Below are 20,086 nucleotides of genomic sequence, written 5' to 3' on the forward strand. Positions count from 1 at the left end.
TCCTCCCTGGCTTTACACGCCCCCTTCCAAAGAACAACCAATCACCGCCTCGAACCGCGTTGCTATAGAAAGCCTTATCACCACCCCTTTTCATCCCAGCAAGCTGTGCGACGCGCCGGGCCTCCATCCCCTTTGTGCCATCCGGGTCTCTCGCCGGAGCCATTTAGTCTGTGGCGAAGTATCAGGGCGGCCAGTAGTGTTGAAAGCAGCAAGTGGAGGCGCCGCTCAAGCGGCCAGGACTCTGGACTATGGCGGTAGGTGCCGAATCCGACTTTGAAGCCAAGGCTATTTCTCTTCTACTCTCCCAAAGAGTGAGTGAACCACTCCCAGGGCTGTTACCCGCTCGTGTGTGGACAAAATGGCGCCGCGGCCGCCTTTTCGCCCGCTATCATGGCTGCCTGCTGTAGGGAGGGGGAATAAGGCGGCGTCGATGGGGGTTGGGAGCTGCCGGGAGTGTCTTTTTTTTTTTCCAGAACTTTCTTCGTTTCTGTTTCAGCTCTCTAGAGTTCCTTTCGGCCCACAGACCTTCCTCTAGTTTAGCTTGCTCTGCTTAAGTGATTTATATTGAGTTTCATTAGGGCTTGGGAATTCGCGGCGGGGAAGTGCTGGGGAAGAGAGGAAAGGGATCGGCTGGTCTCTGAAAAGTACTGGGTCAGAAAGGGCCTGTTAAAGAGCTAGACTGTTAAAAGAGTGGAGGCTTGTAGCGATTTTTGTTTTCTTGCCTGCATTCAACAAAATGACTTTTCATTACATAATTACAATTCGTGTTTTGTCTGTGAAGGACCTTAGTAAAGAACTAGGGAAGGTGTTGCTGAAAGAGAGTAACAATTCGGCTTGATAAAGCTTTGGAATTACGAATTCCTATTGCTGCTCGGTGTCTGGAGCAGCTCGTGATGTAATCGTTTTTGAAGTGTTGGGGAAGCATTATAATGAAGCTTTATCTTCGGAGTCGCTCCTTTAAATTTTTAAAGAACCCGTCATTGACCCATTTAACCTTAAATAAAACCTACAGTTCTTAAGTGATCTCTTCTGAACAATAAGCCTGCTTTGGGCATTAGATGCCCAGTTCTGATGCGTCGCCTTATTGTGTGATTACTTCGTTTTTACTTATCCTGTTAAAAGAAAAATGCAGGCAATTTGCATTTCTTTTCCAGTGATTCAAAATTTATCTTATCATTTTTGAAAATAAAAGACTGGTAAACATAACGGAAAACATTTACTTTACTGTTCCTAATATTTGAGATGCCTGGAATTAGAAAGGATGGTCGGCCCCCCGCCCCATACGAAATTGACTGAATTTGGAACCGATTTTTTTTTTTAAATAAGGTTTCAAATAGTTGGCAAGCTATTCTGCATTTATGTAACTGATCAAGTTAATGTTTTTTCTTAATTAAATAGTATTTTAGGCCTCTTAGTATACTTAAGTAAAAATTTATATTTTACTGGGGCTCAATATTTTTAAAAAATGAAATCAATTCAAACATTTGTTTCTGCAGTCCCTCATTCAATAAAAAGACAATTCACTGGAGAAGGGGCCTAGTATTAAATCCCATCTTCCTTCTTTGCACTGGGAAAAGATTTGTATCCTATGTCTTAGGTGTTGTTAGGGTTTTAAACCAGATGTAAATTTTAAGGAACAGACTTTTTAATAGAGCAAATGCTAGAGTAGAGGGTAGTTTTGCAGTTAACATTTAAGGTTTATATGTAGAGATCCCTAATAAGTCAAAATAAAGCTTAGGAATTTTCAGAGACATGTTAATATTCAATTGATTTGGGGGGAGAATATTTTGATTCTGCTGCTATAAAATAGGCTCACAGAAATAAAAGTTTTGCATGAGCTAAGCGGTCACCTATCATATCTGTTCAGTGATAGGGTGGTTTTGGTGATCTCCTATGGTATATTTTACAGATGAAAATGGCTATTTGGTGTAAGTTTGTATCACATGGTGGCTTCCCTTAAGCCGAGGGCATTTGTCATCCCATTGCCAGGCTTCTGTGATGTTAAGCATGTGCTAGTTAAATAAACCATTGACCAAAAGCTTTTACTGCCTGGCTAGATGCTGGCTTTTCCATGGAAATGTTGTTTTCAATTCTAGTCATAATCTCGGTAAAAGTGCGATGTGCCAGTGGTTCCTGATGCAGCCTCTCTTCAGGAGAAAAGTGGTGTGCACTGGGAAAAGTGAAAGCAGTGCTTCAGGTTTTTGTGACGGCTTCTTTTTATGAAGTGTAAGCTTTACCAATACTTAGTACATCACAGGTGTATCTGAGATAGTCCTTAAGGATGATGAGAACAAGAATAAAAGAAAATGATCAGTGTTGTGAAAATAATCACCCTTAAGTGTGTGATACAGTGTCACTTATTAATAGTGTACAGCAAAGGGTACCATCTTAGGTGAGTCAGCTGATGTTGCTGCATCTCACCTGTAAAATGAGCAAGTTGAACTCAATTCTAAGGGATGGAAGCCTTTCAGCACAAAAATGTTATGATTGCAGGAATCACATAGCTACAGGGAAAACTGGACAGGCTTTGTAAGCTTGAAGGGGAGAGCCTTTCCAGTATTTAGTTGATTCCTTTTTTCTGTTACTGGGGTTTTTTGGTACTGTCATTAGCGGCTTAACACATAATTTATGTCTTTAATTCCAACTAGGCTATAAACCCTTCTCTTTTAATTTATCACTTTATTCCTGGAATAGCATGGAGTTTGGCACATTTTTGATATTCGGTAAAGATTTGAAATAATGCAGCCTCTCATGCTTTGTTTGTTAAAATACCCCCTATTTAGTTTAATTGGCGTTTGTTTTCTGTACTAATCTTCCTAAGGGAAGAAGTTCATTATTATGTGATTATTCCTCCTACTGAAAATTTGTAGTGATTCCATAGTAATCCAATCCACCCTGCTTCTGTAAGGAACAAGATCATAAATATTTTAAGCATTGTGGACACAGTAGAGTCTCTGTCACATTCCTTGCTGGCTTGTTCTCTTGCATTAACAACACTTTTAAAAAGGTAAAAACCATTCTTATTAGCTCAAGGGCCATAGTTTGCCAACCCCTGTCCTAAGTAATCTACTCCCCAGGTATACTATCTATTCTGTGACTCATTTAAATCAATTTTTTCCTTTGTGGTACTCTTGTTATTTGTAATTTGGGCCACACAGTTTAGCAGAGCCACAGAAATATTTTTTAATGGAAAAAAATTAATAACTGGAATTCATTTGTTCCTTAAACATGGATTGATTTTTGTGCTGAGTACTGTGTTATGGGCAAGGCAGGTGAAATTGCCTCGAAAACAAAGAAGTGATCATGTAGATGAGGGAACCCACTCTTTGAGGTAAATCAGGCCTCCCTGAAAGAGTGTGTTGTGCACTTTGACTGTTTTAATTTATTTTTAATCTATTGTGATAACTTCAAAATGCTTTAAAGCAGAAACAACTTAATGTTTCCATAGCCCAGAGCGTGTGTGAGGAGAGGCAGACCATATTTTGAAGCAGCACTGTGCCAAGGGGCTGTTTTCATTAAAGAGGGTTAATGAAATTAAAGTTGGGTTCTCAGATAGGTAAGTTAACTTTCTGTTTACTCTTTTCAGAAGCGTTCTTTCCGCTGTTTAAGTTTTTACAGTTTTGAGTCATTAACTTTTAACAGCTCATTTAAAATGTCTTTTTAGTATATGCTAATTTAAAATAAAAGTATTGGTAAAGTTGACTAATTGCGTTCACAATTCTAAAATGGACTATATTTTCTGTTTGAATGTTTTTTGGAACTACTTGGAGGAACCCGTATTTCCCCTTTCCCCCATTGTTTTGAAAGTTATAAAAATGATTTAAAAATTAAAGATACATCTCACATATGTCTTTGTTATTGGGTTAGTCATTTCAATATATTCAGGCCTATTTATCAGGTACAAAGCATATTTAGCTATTTGGAAATCAGCCACTCTAATTTGTGTATGGGGTGGGGGGCGTTGTAAAATTCAGGGATGACTGTGTTTGCTCCCTCTCTTAAGAAATTGGAAGTATTTAAAATGTAATTAAGAACTTAAAATCATTTTTCCTTAAACTTTTAGGCTAGTGATACGGAACGAGATGGACTAGCCCCAGAAAAGACATCCCCAGATAGAGATAAGAAAAAAGAGCAGTCAGATGTATCTGTTTCTCCTAGAGCATCAAAACATCATTATTCAAGATCACGATCAAGGTCAAGAGAAAGAAAACGAAAGTCAGGTATGAATTGTTGGAAATGGCAATAAACACTCCCAGCATTAGTTATAATTCATGTGTCTATGACGTAAAGTTGGTTTATTGATATTGATAGTAACAATGTGTTCTCCCAGTTTAGAAGTTGATACTGAAAGCCCAGTGGTAATTTTTTGGATAATTTTTCAATTATAAATAGAAATGTCCTAAGGCAGAAATTTTATAACTTGTCCAGAGGCAACAATGTATGTTTAAATTTGTATCATAGTAACTATTTGTTAACCCTGATGATTAAGTTTCATTCTTTCAGCATTGGCAAAATAATATTTTGAAAGATGTTTAGAGAGCAGTATATTATTCTGAACTTAACATCCTTTGACATAAGTTGCAAGAACACTTTTAACCTTGTTCTTTTTAAACTTAATGTTAGACTATTTCTGAAGCAAGAGGTTTGGCATTTAGAAATGCTCCTCTTCATTTCCCTAAAATACTAGACTGATATAATATAAAAAGCGTGTCTTGCTTTTTTTTTTTTTTTTTTTTTTTTTTAAGAAAACTGGTATTGCTACCTGAGGTATTAAGTGAGAAGTAGAATAGTAACGAGCAAAAGTTAAGGCCCAAGCTCTATTTAGCCTTTGTGTCCACAGATAATCATCCATAGAATGGTTCAAATGTAGTTTTTACCTATGTATTTGAAACTACAGTATTATAACCAATTTTGAGTGGGAATTTTTCTAAACTATAGCAGCCTTTTGACTACATATAACAAATGTAATTCACCCTGTTTATTTTCTCTTGCGTTTTTTTGCTCTTAATTGTTTGCCTCTAATACACCCCTTTATAAATTTACTATGGACTAGGAACAAGATGGGCTAATCAAAATGTTTTGTAAACTACTATGAGTCTTCATCTGCCTAAAAGGCCGTCTGTTTGGACTTGTCATGGAACTTTTGTTGCTCTTGATTATATTCTTCTTTGTTCAGATTGCTTGATTTGTTTCAAGTGTGTGCAGTATTAATGTTAATAATAGAATAACTTGTCCAGTTTGCTGTTGTATGGCAATTAGTAAAATAATCCTACCCTGCCATAAAAAAGTAGTTTGGGGAAGAGAACTAGCAAGTAGACTCTTTAGTTAGCCAGTTGGACTGGAAGTTACTCTTTATATGAGTATTGAAGTTTTGTGTTTGAGTTGTTTCTGTATCTTTGCTTATGGTCAATTTTTGTGTGTTCACAGATAATGAAGGAAGAAAACACAGGAGCCGGAGCAGAAGCAAAGAGGTAATTAACACTTTGTAGTGAATAGGCACTTTAAAATACTTGTAAAGTATCTGGTAGAAATGTTTATGTGCATATATGATACTGTCAAGGTAAGTACCAAAACTTGAAATTTGAAAGGTTGATTGGGTTATAAAATAAGCATGATTTGGATTCATCATTTTTCAAGAAGATAGTTGTTTATCTGAAAAGTTCATTCAAAAACTTAATTTTATTATGTTGTGAAAATATTCACAATAAAAATTTCATATGAAGAATATGATTGGTTTTTTTAGGCCTGTCACACAGAGCTTCCATTAATCTGAGGTCCCGAGTCTCCTTATGCCTGATGACCGCTCAGGACTTCTAAATTAGCAATACCCTAGCTATTATGGGCTACTTTTTCTTTATGGAAGGTAACGAGTCCTCTTTTCATTAGTGAGTTCTAGTTCCGTAATCACGGTACTGAATTTTGAAATTCAAGTGTCAGTGAGAGATAGCTGGAAAGGTGGCGGTGATAGCAAAACTTGAGGAAAAAGAAAGGCAGCAGCTGTATTGCGAAGGAGTTAACTTGCTCACCCACCTGAGAAGACAAGGGGCGAGCCATCAAGGGAGAGAAGGACCAGCGACCAAAAAGGGAGCAGAATTTTACGGGGGCTGGGCAAGGGACTCCTGAAACAAATGCGGGCAGGGACTTCACCTCTTCCCCTAATGGAAGCTCTGTTAAATTTTTAATTTAGGAGAGTTTTTGTGAAAATGACTATTTTGTTTAGCTCACATGATAACATTTCTATAATAAATCATACTCAGCGTGCTAATGCGCGAAGAGACTGAACTGAAGACGCTGCAGACTCAGATAGCAAAATAATAAGCCTACTTCATGATAAGGTAACTATTAGTCATTCAAACTCCTATTTCCCTTAAGTATATCTTAAATCAGTTAAGGGTTTAATGGTTTTTAAAAAAAAAAATTAATAGTAATGTTAACATTTGATAAAACTGGTTTGAAATACACTAAAACCTTTGAAAGTTTAACCACTTAAAGCTTGTCCAGTTTGCCACTATATGGCAAAATCAAGGAAATATTTTTTATAAGCTCATATTATAGAGAACTGACAATGACACTAAAATTTAGATGTGTCTCCAGGTCTCTTAATTTTTCTGCAAAATAATAAATTACATACTATCATCATTTTCAGATATGTCATCATGCATGTTCTAAAGTGGCCAAGTTTTTTGTTTTTAAGAAAAGTTAATCTTGAGTGGAAAGAAATATGCTATGGTCTGTTTTGGGAAACATGAGATAAGTGTCCTATTGTGCAAAAGCAGTGGCCTGAGCATCAGAACATAGGGTCTGGGTTCGGCTCTGCTGCCATGTATGTAGCTTTGTGACTTTAGATCTTAGTTTAGTCATACATAATAAAGTAAGAGGAACGAGAGGATCTGGGTCTCCTTCCAGCTTTAAAATTTGATTCTGAGATGTGAAGGATTTTAAACTTTAGCTACAAAATGGAGTTGACAAATATTAATGTGGGGAAATCTAATGTTTATAGCACTTCCTAATTAGGTGTGAGTGTAGGATGGAGACTTGATCATATAATTAATTTTAGCTCAGTCTCTGAATGCATATGCTGTGAAAGTGAAAGCCTTGGTTTTTAATCCTTCAGAGTATGGGAGAAGTATGTATTGTATAATGGTGTGGGGATTAATTGTTATACCTAGTTTGATTGCATAAAAATTAAAACAGATATGGTTGCCGTTTTCTATCCTAGGTACATGAAATGTAATAGAACTCCAAGCCTGTTGGGATATTGCAAGATGAAAAGTGATTGCCTCAGAGTTTAGACATTGGGAGAAAAATCAAGAGACGTCTTTTAGAGAGGCTGTGGCAGGATAGCTATAAAAAGGACACTTCAACTCTGTGTAAAGTAATTTGAAATTGCAGAAAATAATACTTAGTAAAATTAATTTTACTTAGCTACATAATTTGAAATGCATTTTCTGGTGCATTTCTTTGTGTCCTTATTATCTTCATTATTGTTACTTTTTAAACTTCTAATATTATGTATTCTGGATTTTAAAATTGATGTCCATACTTGGTCTGTTCATCTAAAAGGTTTGTTGGAAAAATTTTAAAGTTTTTGATACATGTGTACTTCCCTTACTTTAGACAAGAAACATTAGGGATGCCTGTTTCTCTGACATAATGGTTTTTTAATAGTCACATTGGAAATCGTTTTAATTGTGGTATTGAAAATATTTTGGGGATTTATAAAGAAAAATTAAAATTAGTAATGTACACCTGCAACATGTGGGTGATGTGAAACTAGATCAGTTTTTAAATTTGCCACACACTCCTAAGGTTACTAATGTTGCATCACAACATTTTTGTTCATTGATACCCATACTAACTCTCTTTGTTGCACTATTTTCCTGAAAGAACCAACTTCTTCTTAAAACAGGCAAGAAGACATGAATCCAAAGATAAATCCTCTAAGAAACACAAGTCTGAGGAACATAATGACAAAGAACATTGTTCCGATAAAGGAAGAGAACGACTCAATTCATCTGAAAATGGTGAGGACAGACACAAACGCAAAGAAAGAAAGTCGTCAAGAGGCAAAAGTCACTCGAGATCTAGGTCTCGGGAAAGGTAAGTAATTACAGTGTTTATAGTATAGTTAGTGCCTTCGAAGGAGCTCCTCGGTTACATAAAGCTTCTCCTTAATCCAGCAATATCCCCCCAAATCTTAACTGGAACATTGATATTTTTTGCTAACTTGGTCTATTCCTATGCTCACTAATGTCTGCTAATAGCTGGTATCTTTTGGGCTTTGCTTTCTATAAAGGCAGCAGTAATGGTGTCCAAGACTGGGGTATAAGGGATCATTACGCTTAATCCATCAGCGACTATATATTTCTTTTTAACTTCTTATTTGTGTGTCTCTTGCAGTGAAAAAAAATCATTGCTGAGCTATGCTTATATAATTTAAGCCAACATAATCCTTTTAACATTGCTAATGTAGGATTTGTTTGCTGCTAAATCCTAATCTAGATTTTCTCTTGTGGTATAGATGAAAAAAATTTGAGAAACTGAGTCATGGCTCACATTTGTGAGGTTGTAATTTTGTTTTAAGAACCAGTATTTGGAGATTTCTGTGGGGAATATGTACTATCAGAGTTGGTCAAAATATTTCAGTAGTAGATTAACTTAAGTATGTTATGCTTAAATTTTATAAATAGATTAGTAAGGCCATAGACTTGAAATATTAATCTTAAATTGAGGTAGGATGCATTACATTTTTGACATGTTATATAGCTTTACTGTGTTCCCCAAGAGTCATCATCAAACAAGAACAAAGGTCAAATTTTTGTTATAACTCCTGCCATTAAAAACCTCAAATTATCCTTTCTGTATATCCTACAGAGTAGTATATTGCCTGTCTTTACTGCATACACTACAGATAACTAATTCATAATGTCTGTAATTGAAAAGACACAACTCTAACTACAAATTTGTGTCCTTTAATTTCAGGCGTCATCGGAGTAGAAGCAGGGAGCGGAAGAAGTCTCGATCTCGGAGTAGGGAGCGGAAGAAGTCACGATCCAGAAGCAGGGAGAGGAAAAAATCACGATCCAGAAGCAGAGAAAGAAAACGGCGGATACGATCTCGTTCTCGCTCAAGATCAAGACACAGGCATCGGAGTAGAAGCAGGAGTAGGACAAGGAGTAGAAGTCGGTAGGTGTTTAGGTTGATTCGGATCAGCTAGGCCCCATAGGGTCTGTTTGTCTTATGTCAGTGTGAGAATATTTAAATTGTGGATCAGAATTTATCTACATATTATAAAATACTTGAATCACATCCTGATCAAGAAAGAACAAACCTAAATACAGATGGAGAGCATTCTCACATGGTCTGATTTGATCAGATCTCCTGTGAAGTGCAGGTTTGAATAGTCCCATTAAAATTACTTGAGTTGTTTTGAACACTGGATTCATTGTGCCTATTTTATAATCACAATAGCTTACATTTATCGCATCCCTTTCTTGTGCTATATATCATGGCAAAGCACTTTCCATATGTTAGTCATCTGATTCTCAAAATAAGCGTTTTATGAGGTAGGCCCATTGGACTTAGAGAGGTTAAGCAACTTGCCCATACAGTTATTAAATGGTAAAACCCAGACCAGGTCCAAAATGTGTCTCAATGAAAAGTCAGTGTATGTGCTTAACCCACCATGCTGTATGTAGTACCTCAGAAACTCAAAAAGATGAGCTTAGATGATGTGTTATAGAAATACACACCGGAAACTTAGTATGTTATTAACCAATGTTACCGCAGTAAGTTTAATTTTTTTAAAAAAGATTAGCTTAAACTCTGTCTTAATTTGGAGGAGGCTTTAATTTGTTGAGATAGGAAGTACAGTAATAAGCATGGGAGAAAACTTCTAATTCTAAGTATTCAGAAAATGTTTATTCTCTACTCGTACATAATTAATGTTTTATAGCTATAGTCACATACTGACTAAAGTAATGGGGAAGCTTTTTTGTTAATTTATTGCTTCTTAAGTCAGTCTATAAAAGACTGAAATACAAAGGTGGACTTAACCTTATTACAGTAATATGGTTTCTTGTTTGATCAGTTTAATCAGTTTTCAATCAGTGGTTTTAGTTTGTAGTAGTTTACTAATTTGAACTTTGCCAAGAATGAGCTTTAGTGAATTAAGGTACATGGTAATTTGACCATTACATTTTTAATTGCCATTTGGGCAATTCAGATTGTTATTTATGACATTTCTAGTTTTGACTGTTGGTTTTTATTCTGAGCAATGAATTTTTTACCTTTTATTTTTCAAATTCTTCTGTTTTAGTGGTTCATACTATGTATTTTTTTTTATAAATATCTGCAAATTCATTCATTCATTAGATTAAATACTAGGAACATTTAACCTATCCATCCCACTACTAGGAATCTGTTCTACATATTGATCTACAGAAGTATCAAGTGACTAATGTACAACACTAGTCTTTGCAATATTGGGTGTAATATTAAGTAAAAGATTGTAAACAACCTAAATGTTCATCAGTAATGGGTGGTTAAAGGAACTTGACAGAAAACTAGCCATATACTCAAGGAACTTGAGCTCTGTGGAAGATGTAGGACAGAGATGGAAAGGAAAGGGTTCAACATGTATTTCCTGTGCAGCTTGATTTCTGTTGAACCATGTAAATATAATTGATTTTGATTCAACAAAGTAGTTGTTATTACTTGGCCATACTGAGACGTGTAAAATATGATCTATTACAGAGATAGAAAGAAGAGAATTGAAAAACCAAGAAGATTTAGCAGAAGTTTAAGCCAAACTCCTAGTCCACCTCCCTTCAGGGGCAGAAACACAGCAATGGATGCACAAGAAGCTTTAGCTAGGAGGTGTGTATATTTTTTATTTGATGCATTTTTTTTCCCTTTTCAACTTGAAGTAGATATTCAATTGTGTGGAGAAAATGAATGCTTTCGGTCAGGAAAATTCAACTAGTTAAACCTACCCATGAATGCCTTAGTAGCATCCTTGTGATCTAGAACCAAGTGGTTTAATTCTCGTCATAAACATTTACTTACTGCACAGTCGGAAAAAGTGCAATGTCTGCAACAGTTCCTCTTATTTCCTTCATGATGGATTCATTCTTCTCAACTCTAGACTCCTGAATATTTTTTATTTGCAGTTGAAACTTACAAAAATCTTAAATCTGATTTAAGAACTTCGTTAATTTTGCCTCTGAAACTTCTTTGTCTTTTTGTTTTTCTTTCTCAAGAAAACAGTCTGAAATAATAATTCTGTCAACAGTTTTCTCATTTTGAAGGTGGTAAATAATAAACATTCTAAGCCAATTGACTTGATTTTATAAATTTTACTACTGACAGCATAGGGAGATCATTGTATTTTTTAATTTTCTAATGTTTCAACAATGGGTGATTGTGGGACCACACACAGCAGTATCTTACTGAAATCTGCAAAACCGTTGAAAGAACTGCCTCAGCTAGAGATGCAAGAAGTAGAGGAAAACCTAAGTCCTTGTTTGCAGGTTTTCCCATATTCTGAAAACTACTCTTGGTTTTTGGGGTTTTTTTTTTCTTTATGAAATTGAGTTTGTATTTTTTTTTTTCATTACAAAAATACAGTTATCACAATGTAACCTGATGGGCTGCTGCCTTGTGAACCCAGCCTGGCAGAAACTCCAGCTGAACAGCAGCAGCAAAGGTGTGAGCTCACCCCTTCTTCGTCCCATTCACTTTGGTGAATGATGTTCATTTTAATTCCAAACCAGCAATGACCATTTTAAATGTGCATCCAATAGTAGTCAATCATTTTCTTTCTGAAACTGAAATCAACAGAATTAGGAAATAACCACAATATTTGAACCAATTGATAAAGGATGGTCCGTTAATTCTGACAGGTATTTTTTTAAGCCCTAAAGTTTATTCTTTCTTACTACAATTTTATTGTGTTTTAATTTTTGGCTTTTATTAAAGTTGAAATGGTTACTGGCATCTAAAATTTTGAGTTAAAAAATAACCTACTTAGTGATTTTCACATGACAAGTTTGCATGAAATATTTCATGGTATTTCAGGACACCAGATTACTTTTTGGCTACCTTGAAATTTGAAGAGGTATTTTGTTAATGAAAAACTACAATGTGTAGGCTGTTTTTTGTTTTTCAATAAGGACAGAATTTTAAAAATGCTTTGGAAATATTTTTAACATATGATAATATATATTTTAATGTTACCCCTAATCAGAAACTTTTATTCCTAAGTCATGTCTATACTATGTTGTTTTTGCATGTGTGCTCAGTAAAAGGGGACAAAATTATAGATTATTTCTTTTGTATGAAGTTCAGTTGTTAAAGCAAATGCCAATTTACTGCCGCTGTATTTTACTATTGGTAACCCTCCAAAACAAAAAAGCTTTCCTCCAATTCTTGCCCCTTTATACCACATTCAAAGGAGAAAGGGGAGGCGTTTAATTTTAAATTGGTAAATCAAGGAATTCTTAAAAAAAAAAGGGTTTCTCTTTCAGGAACTCATTATGAAGACGGTATTACTTAGGATTTGTCACACAGGAAGTAGATACTGACTTGGCAGCACATTTATTAGTATGAATATTCATTAGTGAAGTTAGTGTGAACTTTTTATTTTGTGATGAATTTGTGTTTCATGACTTCAGTTCGTTAATAATAAATGTTTTCAGATGCTAAAAGTTCTTTTCCCCATTTTATTAGATTATATAAAGGGTTGCAGTTTGGGTTTGTGTACCCGTTTTTGTTTGGGGGTGTTTTTTTTTTGTTTTAATTTTTATTAATTTGAAGGCTATATAACAGTAAGGTCTGTTTAAATACAAAAATTATTATCTGCATGTTTTGATTGGGCTTATTCTGTATCAGCCTTCCCCAAGAAGCATTTGGTAACATCTTTTACTAATTAATACACTCTTACGATTTACTCAGCTCTGAATATGTCATTTGCAAGATTTAATATTCTTATTTCTGTAAGCACTGATAAAGATGGGATAATTTTTACTTTTTTTAATCCTTCTGTGTGGGAACTGTATAAAAACTATTCTAGTTTTTGGCTATTTGGTGAATTAAATGTTTAAAACCAGTATTGAAATATTTTTTAGCTGTGACTGATACCATTCGTAAGAGTGATTGCTTTTTTCTCCCCACATGCAGATACCAATTTGGGGAAGTATTTAACTTAATTTAAAATTGTGTATAAAGTGTTTTGTATCTACACATGCATACACACGGAGAAATATAAACATAAATATTGGTTTATATTGAGTTATTATAAATTTATTTAAATGGTCTTTGACAGGTTGGAAAGAGCAAAGAAGTTACAAGAACAGAGAGAAAAGGAAATGGTTGAAAAACAAAAACAACAAGAAATAGCTGCAGGTAATTTTTTTCTTTATTATGGAAGTATGGCATTTCTTTGTAGAAAATTTGAAAATTCAGAAAATAGGAAGAAAATTCACCTACCTCTAATCCCAACTACCTGTCAGTATGCTGTAACTTTTTTTAAAATTATTGTTGAAATGTGAACATTTTGTTTTTAGTGTTACTTTCCTACCTCATAAAATCTTAATGCATTTATATTTCCGATTTGATCTATGCAGGTCATTCTGACAAGTAAATAGTGACTGTTCTTGTCCACGTAGCACTGTAGCCATCACTGCACGTGTCTTCTAGTTCAGATTTTGGAAATGCAGTTTATTTATTTATTTGTTTTTAAAGATTTTATTGGGGAGTTGGAGTGGAACAGTGTTGGGAATTGGGGAGGGGGACCAGCCAAGTTGTTGTTCTTCAGTCTTCATTGTGGAGGGCACCAGTCACCATCAGCAGCTCGTGGCCTCTAAGCACAAGGTGCTGTGTTCAATCTTAGTTGCGGGTGGGCATAGCCACCATCCCATGCGGGAGTTGAACCAGCAGCCTTGTTGTTAAGAACGCATGCTCTATCCACTGAGCCATCCGGGTGGCATCTCAGCTCAAGGTACCTAGTTCAGTCTTAGTTGTGGATGGACGTAGCCCACCATCAAACAGGCAATCTTGTTAAACCAGCTGAGCCATCCTGCCACCTGTTGGCAGCTCAATAACAGCTCAACTCGAGCGCAGCATCACTGGCCCATGTGGAAATCAAACCGTCAACCCTGTTGCTCAGAGCTCGCACTCTTAAGCCAAGTCTTAACCAACTGAGCCACTCGGCCAGACCAGAAATGCAGTTTATTAAAGATGATGGCCTGAACTGGAAATACGTATTATGTATTACTGTTTAAGAAATCAAGTTTTTAGACTTAACACAAACATTGCCTGTGGGTGACTGAAAATGATCAGAGAGAACTTACCGTTGAATTGTGTGAAATGTAGCCTGGAAGGTGTTCTTTTTTTGTTTTTTGAACATTTCCTAGTAAATAGTGGTACTTTTCAAAGTAATCAAAAAATTTACAAACTACTATTCTATTTATTTATTTTTTAAAGATTTTTATTGGGGAATTTGGGAATGGGAACAGCACTGGGGAATTGGGGGCAGGGGAACAGACAAGTTGCTGTCCTTTTGTTCTTCGGTCTAGTTGTGGAGGACGTTGCTTCACTGGCCCAAGTTAGCACCATCATTGCACTCTTCCGGGGCAAGGCAGATCAGTTGCCGGCTTCTGGATGGCCGCTCACGGCGGCTGCTGGCTACACACAGTAGCCCATGGCAACCCGCTGCAGCAGGGCCTGCAGCCTATGCGGTCACCAGCGACTCATGGCAGTCCAGCTCCATGTCGAGCTGTTGTTCGACATCTTAGCTGTGGAGGGCAGTGTCACTGGCCCTCATGTATGGGATCTGAACCAGGGCCCTCTGGCATCCCAAGCCAGCTCTTAACCAACGTGCCACTCGGCCGACCCAGTACTTCACTTTTTAGTATTGGTAAAATGCACAATGCCTGTTTAATATTTTCAGATGTTTGATATGAGTTTCAAATGTCTGAAATCATTTTGTAAACTACAAAGAATTATACAAATAAAAGTTTTCATTGTGTTACAAGTTAAGCTACAAACACCATAGTTCATTTCCATTGAAATCATACCTTTTTACTATTTGCAGAATTCTCTTCGTTTTCAAAGTCAATGAAGTTTTAGTACATGTCAGGGATCATATATAGAAATATCTATTTAAGAATGCATTTAGTAAATACTGGTAAAATGTTTTTGCTTTATAACCTGACACTCAGTCATTTCCTTATATTTGGTGGAAATACAGCTTTTTGCAAATTAGTAACTCTTACCATATAAGTTACGTAGTACTGCAAATCAGGAGGTTTGTTTTGGTCTAAAATCCATACTTCTGTCTCTTGTCAGCAGCTGCAGCCACTGGAGGTTCGGTTCTCAATGTTGCTGCCCTGTTGGCATCAGGAACACAAGTGACTCCTCAGATTGCTATGGCGGCTCAGATGGCAGCCCTGCAGGCCAAAGCTTTGGCAGAGACCGGAATAGCCGTGCCTAGCTATTACAACCCAGCCGCTGTGAACCCAATGAAATTTGCCGAACAAGAGAAGAAAAGGAAAATGCTTTGGCAAGGCAAGAAAGAAGGGGTAAGTACTTGCATCCCTCTCTCTTGTCATTTTTTCCTAATTAGCTATTGCGTAGAAAAAAACAAATTGGAATTAGAAAAGATTCGTTTGGGTTTATCTGAGAATGTGGCTGGGATAGTTTAACTTGCCACAATTATTAAACGCTGAAAAAAATGCATGATGTAAGTGTGGCTTTCAAAGAAAACCGGTAATACTGTGTATTTATTAAGGAGAAGGAGACTCCTGAGCTTAGGTTTTTTTCATAAGATACATTATGAAGTGAATATATCTTTGCTTCATTACTCTATAATAGAAATCTTAGTATAATTATAAACTACATGGATAGAATGCCATAAATGCTAGTTTCTTTTACACTATGTTATGGCGAGATGTAATACCCCAATGAAAGACTTAAATTTTATGTATTCTAAAAGTTCACTGTGTCTTACTTTTAACAGGACAAATCCCAGTCTGCTGAAATATGGGAAAAATTGAATTTTGGAAACAAGGACCAAAATGTCAAATTTAGGAAATTAATGGGTATTAAGGTGAGTATATATACACTTCGTATTAAAACTCATACTAAGTTGTATTTTCAGAGTAACATTGATTCTTGACTTCCAAGTTATTTTGGTGATGTTTCAGCCTGGATACTTTTCTGGTGCTTTTTTATGTTCACATTAATGTCACAGAATTAACTAAAATAATACATTGTTATCTCTATCTGGCAATACAAATTATTTGATTTAAATTAACAGGGTTTTTTTATTCTTACTGTGTATTTATACCTTAGGTGAACAGTGTTTGAGATCATAAGCTTCTCTTCGTAAATTAAAATGAAATTGTAAAAAGCAATTAATTTGCTTTAAAAAAATACTGCTCATTTAAGGTTAACTACTTGGTGGAGTAGGACCTTCTTGATTTTTAGTTTCAAGGAAGCTTTTTTAAAAATGTAGAAAGTTGAACTTTTGCTGAGTAAAGTGTACTGCAGATACAGTGTTAGATTTCATACAACAACCTGGAAACGTATCCCAGTACTCAGACATGGTTATTACTAAGGGAGTTGGTTTTTCATAGAAGAGAGATTATGGCTTACACTTAGCTGCACTGAGCTGGCGAGTTCAAGTTCTTCCTCATGCCCACTAAAATGAAATTGATTTTTGTTAAACATCCTGCTATATCCCACCACCTAGAAAGAACATTGCCATGTACTCCATAGGTGTTGAATGAATGAATGCAAGTAATTGAGGTCAAGTATGTATCCTAAAAATGGGATTTACCAGTACTGTCAAATGAAAGAAGCACTTTTTATTTCCATTTGAATTAATTTTAATAATATATTTTCTGATATTTAGAGTGAAGATGAAGCTGGATGTAGCTCAGTTGATGAAGAAAGTTACAAGACTTTGAAGCAACAGGAAGAAGTATTTAGAAATCTCGATGCTCAATATGAAATGGCAAGATCACAAACCCACACACAAAGAGGAATGGGATTGGGTTTCACGTCATCAATGCGAGGAATGGATGCAGTTTGAAAAAGATCACACTTCATGTTTGGGACTTTATGGACTTCTGGTTCTGATCAGGTCCTTGTTCACCAAACAGCTAGCATTCTAGCTTGCATGGGTGTTGCATTGACTTTAATTTATTGAAAAAATACGATTTTTTGTAAATATCAGATCAGTGATACTGGTGTTAGTGTTGTAATCAGGTTAAACCCACTTCCATTAAACTTGACAGGATTATAGAAGGACAATATTTTTTAGTTCATGAACTCTACTTTTCAAATATGTAAAAGCTGCAGGTGGGATAAAATCTCATACATGGAGTTTTTCGTGTCCGCTGTCTTGTGTACTTTTGTACTTAACCTTGTACAGTTATTTTCATCTCTTGAAACATGAAATGTTATGTAGATGTTCTTTAGAAGATCTGGCCATTTGGTACATAATCCAGCACAAAATAAGCTGGGTGGTGATGATAATAAAAATGGTTTTCTCAAAACTGGTGTTAATTTAAGTTACCTGGAATTCTTATTTGAATTTGTTTTATGGTTTCTGTAGCATTTGCAATTACGTTTAGAAAACACTGGCTAAAAATTCCTTTTTAAAAAAAAGTTAACCACTATTGGCAATACCGTGGTGCGCAAAAATGTAAAAGGAAGTTGGGAGGCATAAACAAATTTATTAAAACAATACTGTTTTCCTACTATTATAAGGGACAGAATTGGTGTACAGTATTTGTTAACTATTCCGTATGTTATTCAGGAAACAGATTAATACATTAAAGGGGGGATGTAAGCACTTTTATTTTAATAAAGTGCCTTATAACAAGTTCTTTGTATGCCCTTTGCTCATTATCCCTTTGAAGTCTTCTCTAGCATAAACTAAAATATTAGAAAACTGCTTTGTCACTAAATTGACTAGGTCATAAATTTGGTGGCGGGGGAGGGAACTACAGAACTTGTAATTCATTTGCTTTCATTACAAGAGTCAATTTTTAGCTTTCCCTAAAAAATTCCTTTGGAAAACACCACAATGTAGCAAAATATAACCCAGAAGGACAATAGCGGTGAGACTTAAACCTTTAAATACCCGAGTTATTAAGACTGGCTAACTTGCTTGTTAGGCATGTTTTGTGGTATAGGAAAATATTAAAGAGTTTTAGTGTATTTTGGTAAATGTTTAAATTAGTTTTCCCAGAGTACAATAATTCTTTGGAGAAATGGTATGCTTCAGTGACAAAATCAAGTTTATGGGGAAATTACACCATGATTTTTCATTTTAGCGTCAAATTCATATTTTTCAGTTTAGCTATACCTTCTCAAACCAATTTCATTAAAAATTTGCATGGATTTGTAAGGGAGAGCAGATACGAAAGTACATGTTAACTGCTTTCTCTTTTTCTACAATATTTTAGGAGCTGGCCATACATGAATGACATGGTCCATCCTGCACTCATCTACAGCAGCAATTTAGTAGCCAAGTTTAAACATGAAACTAATTTACTTAGTAAATATCCAAAATAATTAAGATAATCAGTATTTTTATTTGAGATTTTGCATTCTTATTTTTATACTTACATTTTAAATCCAGTATGTATTTTATATTTTAACACATCGCAGTTGGGGGCTAACCACATGTAGTCAGCGGCTACCATGGACAGTGCAGAGCTAGAGGGAGACAGAGGTAATTGTAAGTTGCATAATTAAACTTGAAGCAATTATTGCAGTGGGGGACGGGGGAAGGTGCCAGTTAACTTTTGACTGGAACTAAGTTTATAAGGGGAAACATACTCCATAGTTTTTTATTTGCTTAAAACTTTTTGCTATCTATTTTCTGGCTGTTAATGTGCTTTTAATTTCAAAGCCTTGTACTCCATGATGGATATTTCAGGCTTTATTTACCCTGTAAGCAACAGGAACATAGTTGCTGTCCAGGAGATACAAGACAATGGTGAGGCAGGCAGAGCAATAAAACTAGAGCACACTGATATTTAAGGCAAGATGGACAGACAATGTGAGAGAAACTGGCTTTGAGGGCAACTTGGAAGGTAGAATAGGATTTGGTAGTTACGTACAGGTGTTGAAGGCAAATTCAGATGAGGTTCCAACTTGGATGGGTTTATAGTCCACCTAGCTTAGACCATTTAAATACCACTTATTAAGTAGGTTGGAAGGAGGAGGAAACAAATTTTATATATCATTGTAAGTTAATCAGTTTAATAGGCCAAAGATGATTAAATTATATACTTAAATGTAATTTCTATGGGACCCATTCCTAGTTCTCCCACGCTGGCCATTCAATTTCTGTAATTCTCTCACCCTTCTCAGTCCCATCCTTTTGGTTTCTCCAGACCCAGTCCTAGACTTCTCTATATTCCTTATGCAATCTCATCCTCTTACATGGTCATTACTTTCCATAAAAACTTGGACCGGGCAAATGTTAACCTTTAGTATACGAATGATGTCTAACCAAATGTTTCAAAATTTTCTTCTACCAGTCTTTACTTCTCTATTGCTTATAAGGATAAAGTTGCCTCAAGGTACTACATAACCAAAATGGAACTTCCTCTTTGCTCCCAAACCTGAGCCGTATCCATTGTTCTCTATCTCAAATGATCATTTATTCAAACAAGTTTCTTAAGTCAGACTTCTAAGAAATATTCACACCCCCTTTTCACTCATTGCCTATATCCAACCCTAATTAGCTCTGTTGCTTTCATTATATCTTTTAAATACCTGCTTCTAAATATCTGTTCTCCATTACTATTGCCACTACCCTAATCCAAGCTAACATTTGTTAAGACTCAGAATTTTGCTTTTGCTCCATTTCCAATTCTTTTTTTACTGTGCAATCCTTTGATAAATGGTCCGCCATCTTAACCAAAATGAAAATTGGTGAGTCACACACCATCTGTTTAAAATGTTGAAATGATGTCGTTACTGGGGATGGAGAGAGGATCCCTAATGTGGTCTGTGAGTACTGGCCTAATGTTCGAGCCTCCTCTTGCTCCTCTGCCTTTTCATT

General features: G+C 35.7%; 1 protein-coding gene across 10 annotated transcripts; it reads left to right on the top strand.

Annotated features, from left to right (window-relative positions):
• Window positions 1–92: 92 nt before the first annotated feature.
• On the top strand, window positions 93–17,890 carry RSRC2 (arginine and serine rich coiled-coil 2). Of its 10 annotated transcripts, XM_019648992.1 has the most exons (11): window positions 93–254; window positions 4,064–4,220; window positions 5,428–5,471; window positions 6,258–6,335; window positions 7,888–8,100; window positions 8,983–9,186; window positions 10,756–10,878; window positions 13,325–13,404; window positions 15,352–15,581; window positions 16,019–16,108; window positions 16,916–17,890. In XM_019648992.1, the coding sequence occupies exons 4-11, from the start codon at window positions 6,328–6,330 to the stop codon at window positions 17,093–17,095; spliced, it is 1,128 nt and encodes a 375-aa protein (XP_019504537.1). In that variant the 5' UTR covers window positions 93–254; window positions 4,064–4,220; window positions 5,428–5,471; window positions 6,258–6,327; the 3' UTR covers window positions 17,096–17,890. The 10 variants fall into 10 exon arrangements, with proteins under 10 accessions (XP_019504537.1, XP_019504534.1, XP_019504531.1 ...); XM_019648989.1 differs by lacking the exon at window positions 6,258–6,335; XM_019648986.1 differs by lacking the exon at window positions 6,258–6,335 and having other exon boundaries at window positions 7,910–8,100.
• Window positions 17,891–20,086: the final 2,196 nt, after the last annotated feature.

Source organism: Hipposideros armiger, unplaced genomic scaffold (assembly GCF_001890085.2).
Source record: "Hipposideros armiger isolate ML-2016 unplaced genomic scaffold, ASM189008v1 scaffold_128, whole genome shotgun sequence".
In the NCBI taxonomy this organism is placed as follows: Eukaryota; Metazoa; Chordata; class Mammalia; order Chiroptera; family Hipposideridae; genus Hipposideros; species Hipposideros armiger.